General features: G+C 41.4%; 1 protein-coding gene across 2 annotated transcripts in view; it reads left to right on the forward strand.

The window, feature by feature from the left end:
- klhdc3 (kelch domain containing 3) overlaps positions 1 to 12,500 on the forward strand; it is an 18,287-nt gene that overhangs the window by 4,802 nt on the left and 985 nt on the right. For both annotated transcript variants that reach the window (XM_060871561.1, XM_060871560.1), the window contains exons 7-10: positions 478 to 564; positions 4,779 to 4,887; positions 10,939 to 11,012; positions 11,794 to 11,872. In XM_060871561.1, coding sequence (XP_060727544.1) covers positions 478 to 564; positions 4,779 to 4,887; positions 10,939 to 11,012; positions 11,794 to 11,872 — 349 coding nt within the window. The remainder of the gene's footprint in view (positions 1 to 477; positions 565 to 4,778; positions 4,888 to 10,938; positions 11,013 to 11,793; positions 11,873 to 12,500) is intronic.

The following is a 12,500-nucleotide window of genomic DNA, read 5'->3' on the forward strand; positions in this document are numbered from 1 at the left end:
CCTAATTACACCCTAATTACACCCAAATTACCCCCTGATTACCCCCTAATTACACCCTAATTACACCCTAATTACACCCTAATTACACCTTAATTACCCCCTAATTACACCTTAATTACACCCTGATTACACCTTAATTACACCCTGATTACACCTTAATTAGACCTTAATTACACCCTGATTACACCTTAATTACACCCTGATTACACCTTAATTAGACCTTAATTACACCCTAATTACACCTTAATTACACCCTGATTACACCTTAATTAGACCTTAATTACACCCTGATTACACCTTAATTAGACCTTAATTACACCCTAATTACACCTTAATTACACCCTGATTACACCTTAATTAGACCTTAATTACACCCTGATTACACCTTAATTAGACCTTAATTACACCCTGATTACACCTTAATTAGACCTTAATTACACCCTAATTACAGCTTTATTTTCCTCATCTGTCTTTTAGTTTCATATAACAGAGAGTTGTATATATTTGGAGGCTACAACGCTCGACTGGACCGACACTTTAATGATCTGTGGAAATTTAACCCAGGTGAGAGACACACACACACTACACAAATAAACACACATACATACACTCACACTACACAAACACACACACACTACACTCATACTACACAAATAAACACACACATACACTCATACTACACAAACACACACACTACACAAACACACACATACTACACAAACACACACACACTACACTCATACTACACAAATAAACACACATACATACACTCACACTACACAAACACACACACACTACACTCATACTACACAAATAAACACACATACATACACTCACACTACACAAACACACACACACTACACTCATACTACACAAATAAACACACATACATACACTCACACTACACAAACACACACACACTACACTCATACTACACAAATAAACACACATACATACACTCACACTACACAAACACACACACACTACACTCATACTACACAAATAAACACACATACATACACTCACACTACACAAACACACACACACTACACTCATACTACACAAATAAACACACATACATACACTCACACTACACAAACACACACACACTACACTCATACTACACAAATAAACACACATACACTCACACTACACAAACACACACACACTACACTCATACTACACAAATAAACACACATACATACACTCACACTACACAAACACACACACTACACTCATACTACACACATACATACACTCACACTACACAAACACACACACACTACACTCATACTACACAAATAAACACACATACATACACTCACACTACACAAACACACACACACTACACTCATACTACACACATACATACACTCACACTACACAAACACACACACACTACACTCATACTACACAAATAAACACACATACATACACTCACACTACACAAACACACACACACTGCACTCATACTACACAAATAAAAACACAAACATACACTCACACTACACAAACACACACACACTACACTCATACTACACAAATAAACACACATACATACACTCACACTACACAAACACACACACACTACACTCATACTACACAAATAAACACACATACATACACTCACACTACACAAACACACACACACTACACTCATACTACACAAATAAACACACATACATACACTCACACTACACAAACACACACACACTACACTCATACTACACACATACATACACTCACACTACACAAACACACACACACTACACTCATACTACACAAATAAACACACATACATACACTCACACTACACAAACACACACACACTACACTCATACTACACACATACATACACTCACACTACACAAACACACACACACTACACTCATACTACACACATACATACACTCACACTACACAAACACACACACACTACACTCATACTACACAAATAAACACACATACATACACTCACACTACACAAACACACACACACTACACTCATACTACACAAATAAACACACATACATACACTCACACTACACAAACACACACACACTACACTCATACTACACAAATAAACACACATACATACACTCACACTACACAAACACACACACACTACACTCATACTACACAAATAAACACACATACATACACTCACACTACACAAACACACACACACTACACTCATACTACACAAATAAACACACATACACTCACACTACACAAACACACACACACTACACTCATACTACACAAATAAACACACATACATACACTCACACTACACAAACACACACACACTGCACTCATACTACACAAATAAACACACATACATACACTCACACTACACAAACACACACACACTACACTCATACTACACACATACATACACTCACACTACACAAACACACACACACTACACTCATACTACACAAATAAACACACATACATACACTCACACTACACAAACACACACACACTACACTCATACTACACACATACATACACTCACACTACACAAACACACACACACTACACTCATACTACACAAATAAACACACATACATACACTCACACTACACAAACACACACACACTGCACTCATACTACACAAATAAACACACATACATACACTCACACTACACAAACACACACACACTACACTCATACTACACAAATAAACACACATACATACACTCACACTACACAAACACACACACACTACACTCATACTACACAAATAAACACACATACATACACTCACACTACACAAACACACACACACTACACTCATACTACACAAATAAACACACATACATACACTCACACTACACAAACACACACACACTACACTCATACTACACACATACATACACTCACACTACACAAACACACACACACTACACTCATACTACACAAATAAACACACATACATACACTCACACTACACAAACACACACACACTACACTCATACTACACACATACATACACTCACACTACACAAACACACACACACTACACTCATACTACACAAATAAACACACATACATACACTCACACTACACAAACACACACACACTGCACTCATACTACACAAATAAACACACATACATACACTCACACTACACAAACACACACACACACTACACTCATACTACACAAATAAACACACATACATACACTCACACTACACAAACACACACACACTACACTCATACTACACAAATAAACACACATACATACACTCACACTACACAAACACACACACACTACACTCATACTACACAAACACACACACACTGCACTCATACTACACAAACACACACTACACAAACACACATACACTCATACTACACAAACACACACACTACACAAACACACACATACTACACAATCACACACTACACTCATACTACACAAACACACATACTACACAAACACACACACTACACAAACACACACACACTACACTCATACTACACAAACACATACACTACACAAACACACACACACTACACTCATACTACACAAACACACACACTACACAAACACACACACACTACACTCATACTACACAAACACATACACTACACAAACACACACACACTGCACTCATACTACACAAATAAACACACATACATACACTCACACTACACAAACACACACACACTACACTCATACTACACAAACACATACACTACACAAACACACACACTACACTCATACTACACAAACACACACACTACACAAACACACACACACTACACTCATACTACACAAACACACACTACACACACACTACACTCATACACTACACACCCATACTGGATAATACTGTAAGTGTAAAGTGTGTGTATTAGGAATTGTACACTAGATGGCAGTGTTATTACACGATGTATTAAATACAAAAGGATGCACAATATTACGTTAAAATTCGGGCTGCTGTTTTATTTACACTAAGTTGTACTTCCTGTTGTTCCCTAAAGTATCTGTATTTTATCTGTTATCTATTTTATCTGTAACCATAAATAGTTGACAAAGTACCCAGTGACGTTTGTCCAGGACTCTGGTGTTACATAGAACACATAATGTGCATCGTATTCAATCTGGTGCAAACAAACAATACAAAACACTACAGGACAAATACACGAAATAGCGCCACCCAGTGTACATTCTGCATGTTGTACAGAACAGTGTGCAAAAGAAGGTCATAAACACAGAAGGTTTTAGCACATACAGTGGTGTGAAAAAGTCTTGGCCCCCTCATTCATTCATTTTCTACCACTTATCCGAACTACCTCGGGCGTCATTGGGCATCAAGGCAGGATACACCCTGGACGGAGTGCCAACCCATCACAGGGCACACACACACACACACACACACACACACACACACACTCTCATTCACTCACGCAATCACACACTACGGACAATTTTCCAGAGATACCAATCAACCTACCATGCATGTCTTTGGACCGGGGGAGGAAACCGGAGTACCCGGAGGAAACCCCCGAGGCACGGGGAGAACATGCAAACTCCACACACACAAGGTGGAGGTGGGAATCGAACCCCCAACCCTGGAGGTGTGAGGCGAACGTGATAACCACTAAGACACCGTGACCCCCAGTTTGTTACAGAATCTTCTAAATATTTCTTTAAAATAAACTCTAGTTTATACACCGTGTTCCTTTCTCCTGATTTTAGAGCCTGGCTTTATGTCATAAAAGTAAATAATCATACTTGAGTGTGTGTGTGTGTGTGTGTGTAGAGACATTCTGCTGGAAGAAGGTGGAGCCAAAGGGGAAGTTCCCATGTCCCCGCAGACGGCAGTGCTGTTGTATTGTGGGTGATCGAATCATCCTCTTTGGAGGGACGAGGTACACACACTATTTCGTCTTCTCTTCTTCATTCATCATCATCCTCACACTCTTCAGCACACATTATTCATCATCACTGATCACCCCAGACTTTACCCCGTCTTAATCTGAGGTGGATTTTCCCTCGTCAGATGAGGGGAAACCTATGAGATTCCCGCTAAGGGGTGAATACTTAAAGACTGAGCAGTGTTTAGAGTCTACAGATAAATCAAACATTTTATTTCTGTAGTCTCTCTTTAAAGAGGAGCATGAATAAAAATAAACTTCTGATAGATTCAAACTCTTATAACACAGCAATAAGATCAAGGGGGATGGGGGTGAATGCTGTGTGTGTGTGTGTGTGTGTGTGTGTGTGTGTGTGTGGATCATTAGGATTAAGGACAGAACAGGGTGTGAAACATAGTTAATGGTGGCTTTAATGGTTTTTTCCACTGTGTGGATCAGAACACAGGAAATCCTCCCTCAGCCATCACTTCCTGCATACACACACTCTCTCTCTCACACACACACACACACACACACACTTCCTCTCTCTCTCTCTGACACACACATACACACACAGACTGTCTCTCTCACACACACACACTATGTAGTATTCTGAAGAATTATCCTATAATGTTGTCTAGTGATGATATTGACTTGATACGTTTAACATGTTCAGTACATCACACCACTGTCACTATTACAAAACATTCCTGTGCTGTCACTTAGTAAAGGTGTGTGTGTGTGTGTGTGTGTGTGTGTGTGTGTGTTCTGCATTTGATAAACTCTAAAGATAAAATCTTTTATTTCATAACTGAACAGAAACAGTCTGAGGGACAGAACTGAGAATCTACATCATGATTTAGTTTAGAATTTTACAACAAAGTTCTGGACTCTGATTGGTCAGAAGGTCTGAATTAATTCTCTATAAAAGCTCTGAGTGTAGTTCAGGTTTATATTATATGTGTATGATCTCACTTTGGTGTGTTATTGTTCGTCTAGCAGCAGCTCATTCACAGAGACGTACAGAGACATGTACAGAGACACGTACAGAGACATGTACAGAGACATGTAAAGAGACACGTACAGAGACACGTACAGAGACATGTACAGAGACACGTACAGAGACACGTACAGAGACACGTACAGAGACACGTACAGAGACATGTACAGAGACATGTACAGAGACATGTACAGAGACATGTAAAGAGACATGTAAAGAGACATGTAAAGAGACATGTACAGAGACATGTACAGAGACATGTACAGAGACATGTACAGAGAAATGTACAGAGACATGTACTGTACACCCTCCACATTCATGGATAAAAATAATGATGTTAGGAGATGATTGTGTAACCTGTGTGAAAAGAGTGTCGTGTTCAGTGCGAGTGCCGTGTTCAGTGCGAGTGCCGTGTTCAGTGCGAGTGCCGTGTCCAGTGCGAGTGCCGTGTCCAGTGCGAGTGCCGTGTCCAGTGCGAGTGCCGTGTCCAGTGCGAGTGCCGTGTCCAGCGTGAGTGCCGTGTCTAGTGTTAGTGCCGTGTTCAGCATGAGTGCACTCCACATCTTCAGGACACACAGTTTACACTTCTTTGTGGATTCTCAGTAACTTGACAAGCTGAGATTTTCTTTGTCTTATTAAGTGTAAGGGAGAATAAAAAGACTGCTGAGGGGACAAGTGTTTATACAAGTGTTTATACAAGTGTTTATACAAGTGTTTATACAAGTGTTTAGTCAGTTCAGTATGATGTGTAATTCATTAATAAATACAAATGAGAATTGAAGGTAAATTGCTGTGAGAAATAAAACCCTTTCAGTAACACTGCTTAATCACATCATGCGTACACACACGGTGTTTATAGCACAGTCACACAATGTTATGACTTTTTTTGCTGAGTTAATGAGGTGTGAGTGTGTGTTTATTCTCATTATGAGTGTGTTTGTTTGTGTGTAAATGTGACTGAGTCATCAGTTTGGGGGTGTGTGTGTGTTTAGGAAATGACTTGGGGATTTATAGCATTTAATTGTGTTTTTCTGAGACAGTGCAGTGTGATACTGAACAGACACACACACACACAGACACACACACTTTCATTTATGATATTTACCTAAAGCAGTAATCTGTGGGTGATAATGGATGGGCTTAGTGACACACCATAAAGTGTGTGTATGTGAGTGTGTATGTGAGTGTGTGTGTGAGTGTGTGTGTGAGTGTGTGTGTGAGTGTGTGCGCACGCAAGAGTGAGAACATTGTCACCTTTAGTTCAGGGTGCTGTACAGCTCCATAAATTCTCAGTTATACTCTGAGGAAGTGTTAGGTGTGTGTGTGTGTGCGCGTGTGTGTGCGCGTGTGTGTGCGCGTGTGTGTGCGCGTGTGTGTGCGCGTGTGTGTGCGTGTGTGTGCGTGTGTGTGTGCGTGTGTGTGTGCGTGTGTGTGTGTGTGCGTTTGTGTGTGTGTGTGTGTGAGAGAGAGAGAGAGACAGAGAGAGAGAGGAACTGTGATGGTTAAACTGTTGAGTGTTTACATTCATTGTCGCCACACACACACACACACACACACACACACACACACACTTGTGTTGAATAAAACAGAGAATAAGATGTAAGTGTAATGATAATGAAGTCCATTACACATTTACTCCTGTGTTATTAGATGCTTAGAGTCTATTGTTCAGTGTAATACGTCACCGTAACATAATGCTAATAATAACACACACACTTTGAGATGTGTGTACTGTTAGAGTGAGTGTCTGGGATTCAGATTAGTGTGTGTGTGTGTGTGTGTGTGTGTGTGTGTGTGTGTGTGTGTGTGTGTGTGTGTGTGTGTGTGTAAACAGACCTGCTGAGCTGCAGAGAGGCGTGAAATTCTCCTCAATTTATGAGCACAACAGCACATCACCCACACAGGGAAACACGACACTCTGAGCATGTCACACACACACACACACACACACACACACACACACACACACACACACACACACACACACACTTAGAAATACATATTTATTTAATTATTTCTGCATTATTGAGTCAGTACAATAAATGACCAGAGAGTAAAATATTTTATAACTAATCACACACAAGTCATTTGGACCATTAATAGAGTAAACAGTGAAAATGACACAACAATCCTCCAGGATACTGATGCTACATAAAGCTACACGAGCGAGGGATAAAGAGTCAGAAGTCTCCTCTTAACGTACACACAGAATTGAACTGACTTTCTCCAACATTCTCATTACTGTTAAAGTGCACACAGTGTATGTGAGACTCACTGAGACTCACTGAGACTCACTGAGACTCACTGAGACTCAGCATTATACAATAGTCTCTACACAAAGGGTTCATTTATTCTAAAGGTGTGACACACACACACACACACACACACACACACACAGTGAGACTTTTGATTTGAGCATATAATATGAGAAATAAATATAAACTTTCATTTGAAACATTTTCACATTTATTCTGTCTCTTTATATTCTTATAAAGCTGCTTTGAGACAGTAAATACAAATACAGTGGAACTGAACCTCATATCAGTATTGTGCTAAATTATGGCACACTACAGTGCACTAAATCACTGTGTGAGTGTGTGCACGTGCATGTGTGTTTGTGCGTGTGTGTGTCTGTGCGTGTGTCTGTGTGCGTGTGTGTGTCTGTGTGTGTGCATGTGTGTGTCTGTTTGTGTGCGTGTGTGTGTGTCTATGCGTGTGTGTTTGTGTCTGTTTGTGCGTGTGTGTATGTGTGTGTTTGTGTGTGTGTGTGTGTGTGTGTGTGTCTGTTTGTTTGTGTGTGTGTATGTGTGTGTGTCTGTGTTTGTGTGTATGTTTGTGTGTGTGTGTATGTGTGTGTGTGATGTCCATCTGGACGGAGATGATAAGCTCTTCCTCAGGAAGTTATACTGCATGATGATGATTTCCTGTAAGGAAGAGGAAGAGTTTCACACAGTAATAACAACACACACATACACACACACACACACACACTCATATATATACACAGAGCTGTGTTTTCTTTAATTCAGTAGTTATACGGTTCTCTTCTCGCCCCTACAACACACATCCGTACCTGATTCCCAAGTCACACTTATTCATCAAAGTCAACAGAGACGTGGATCATGTGATATTGTGACGGTTTTCTCTAGAAAGAAAAAAGAAGAATAGGATGAAATGTGGTGAAGGACATGGGCATGTGGGTCGTCTGCAGCAGCTGGTGGTGAGATTAGATTAGATCAGATCAGATCAGATCAGTGAGGGTAAAATCTGTTAATGGCCTGACAATGAAAGGCTGACTAACATGTTATATCACAAGGTTTATTCATATTAATATTAATCAGGATATCGCTTTGTGTTTGTTTAATTCTGTCCATTTTAATAATAATGTAGCAAATTATCACACACACACACACACACACACACACACACAGAGGACAGTCTCTCACTGATACACTGTGGGTCGTGTAACACAGACGACTTGCTGCCCAGTGGGAGACTCATAACCCCCCAAACCCCCACTACACTCCTGGTCGGCCACGCTTGACTCCTCGCCCCATTTCACATCTAACGGTCTTTTTTACAGCCCTGAGTGTGTGTATGTGTGTGTGTGTATGTGTGTGTATGTGTGTGTGTGTGTATGTGTGTGTGTGTGTGTGTGTGTGTGTGTGTGTGTGTGAGTGTGTGAGTAAGATCAGTTGGTAACTCTGCGCTACTGGTCCTGATAAGCGTTATCACTCTAATCCACATTGATCTGCTTATCCACACTCAGATAGTGTGTGTGTGTGTGTGTGTGTGTGTGTGAGAGAGACATTTTTTATTGTGATGTCTGACTCCTGCACCACGGAGTGTCTGAATTCTTCAGGTGTGTACATTTTAATACGTTACAGTTTCCATAGTAACAGCTCCTTCACAGGGACGCTGGATTAAAGAGCAGGTTAGAGACAGTAAAACAGGTGAAATGTTGATGGTGTTTGTTGGGAGACTTTTCTGTAACATGTTGGTGTCACCACACAGCCTGGAACACGTCCCTCAGTTTATTCCTCTGCTCCTGAACCCTGATGTCTCTCTGCAGTGTTTCAGCACATCGCTGGTTTCAGAGCTAAAGCAGACTGGGAGTTATCGAGGTGCCGAATGCTGCTTCTAGAACAGTTTCTGTACATCTCAGCCGCGTCTCAGTTACTTGTTGGATTCCTCTGTTGTTACCATCAGCTTCATATAGCTTCATGCTGAAGCACCAGAGGTTCAGTTCAGACTCCCTGTCAACAGACTGATCTCCATCTCAGGTGACTTTGTGCTTCAGGAGTTTAACAGAGGAGTGTGTGGTGGAGGTCAGTGTAGTGGGAGAGTGCTGGAGCTCCAGGTTTGATCCAGCCTCAGTTGTCAGGAACCCAGAGGTGGGACAGTTGTGTGGAATAATGTAGGAATGATTTTATTAAACACACTACAATACAACACCACAGTCCACTAACTCTGTGTTTATTTTTCTTCACTCACCTTTAACATTTTAACACACAGTGTCTCTTCATCTCTTCCATCTCAGTGCTGATGATGTTTTTTTAAAGACTTTTAGAACCTGTGTGTGTGTGTGTGTGTGTGTGTGTGTGTGTGTAATGAGTTCCCCAGCTGTCCCTTGGGGAAACACACTCTCACACTCGTGCTCTTGGCCACTCTTAACCTCTTTACACACTCGCATGTTTATTTAGGAAAGATTAGGAGCGTAAGGCCTTATAACCAGAGAGAAACTGACAGAGAGAGAGAGAGAGAGAGAGAGAGAGTTACAGAGTGACAGGAAATGTCCAGATTGCTGTCTCTGCACTTCCTGTGTGGTCGTCTGTGATTCTGTCCTCACCTCAACTTCACATCACTAACACTAACCTGCTGATTTCTGCTTTAAACACTTGGAGAGTCAGGAATCATTTGCAAACACACATTCGGCTCAGGTGATACTTCAGAGTCGAGTCGTCCTGAGACTGGACAGTAGACAGTGTGTGTGTGTGTGTGTGTGTGTGTGTGTGTGTGTGTGTGTGTGTGTGTGTGTGTTTATTGTGTTCTCTGTGTTTTTGCAGCCCGTGTGCGGAGCAGGGGATGGGTGATGAGTTTAACCTGATGGATCACTCTGATCTCTACATCCTTGACTTCTGTAAGTGTGCACTACAGACTAGTGAACTTCCTGTACACTGTCTTTACTCACACAATCTCTAACATTGTAAGGAAACATCTTTATGACTTCAGTCATATACACAATATTCTGATCATTGGGGAAAAAATCATTTTAATGTGTTGTAATTTTGGTCTAAAAGTTGAGCTGCACAGAAGCTCCAGCTCGACTATCAGGTTTTACACATTTTAATCACGTTGTTCAGTTTTCACAAGCAGGAAATTCATTAAGTTTTACACCACAGAGGAAAAACTCCATAACTGTATATCAGGTTTTTCTTCACCATCATCACCACTGACTCACTCATCTGGATTTCTGTACAGCTGCTTAGGTGTGATTGTGTGGGGGGGGGGGGGGGGGTGTATGTGTGGGGTATGTGGGTGTGTGTGGGGGTATGTGGGTGTGTGGGGGGGGGTATTTGGGTGTGTGGGGGGGCTATGTGTGTGTGGGGTATGTGGGTGTGTGTGGGGGGGTATGTGGGTGTGGGGGGGGGTATGTGGGTGTGTGGGGGGGTATGTGGGTGTGTGGGGGGTATGTGTGGGGTATGTGTGTGTGTGGGGGGGTATGTGGGTGTGTGTGGGGTATGTGTGGGGTATGTGGGTGTGGGGGGGGGTATGTGTGGGGTATGTGTGTGGGGGGGGGGTATGTGTGGTGTATGTGGGTGTGTGTGGAAATAAAGACATGAAATGAAACCTTACAGTTTTTTACTTGCTGGATTTAAACTCATCGATCCTGAGTCTAATTGAAATATTTTTCATTTTAGGTCCAAACCTGAAGACTTTATGCAAATTAGCTGTGATTCAGTACAGTTTAGAACAATCAGGACTGCCACATGACATCAGGTGAGACACACACACACACACACACACACACACACACACACACACACACACACACACACACACACACCTTCCTGCTGTTGCTGTTTGTTAAGTGTGTGATACGGGTTAGGGATCACATTCACTTGTGTTGCTCCCCAGAGCACCTCGTACCATCACACACTTACTCCCTGTGCCGTGTGTGTGTGTGTGTGTGTGTGTGTGTGTGTGTGTGTGTGTGTGTGTGTGTGTGTGTGTGAGTAACCAGACCCAGAGATAACAATCTGAACCTCAACCCTTGACCTTTCATTAGGTCAGAGATCAGATTACAGACACACACAAACACAAACACACACACACACACACACACAATTAAATACACTCTAATTCAATCTAACTCGGGTACAGAAACATGCCTGAATAACTGGTTGAATCGGATGATGATGATGATGGTGGTGGTGTTGGTTTTGGTGATGATTGTGTTGGTGATGATGATGAGGTGATGATGATCATGTTGGTGATGGTGGTGATGATGATGGTTGTGCTGGTGGTGATGGTGTTGGTGGTGATGATGGTGGTGATATTGTGATAAACAATTTAATTGTTCAGACCCATTATAAATAATTCTAGTAAATTTAAGGAGAAGTGAGGA

This window comes from Tachysurus vachellii, chromosome 6, assembly GCF_030014155.1.
Source record: "Tachysurus vachellii isolate PV-2020 chromosome 6, HZAU_Pvac_v1, whole genome shotgun sequence".
Lineage (NCBI taxonomy): Eukaryota > Metazoa > Chordata > Actinopteri > Siluriformes > Bagridae > Tachysurus > Tachysurus vachellii.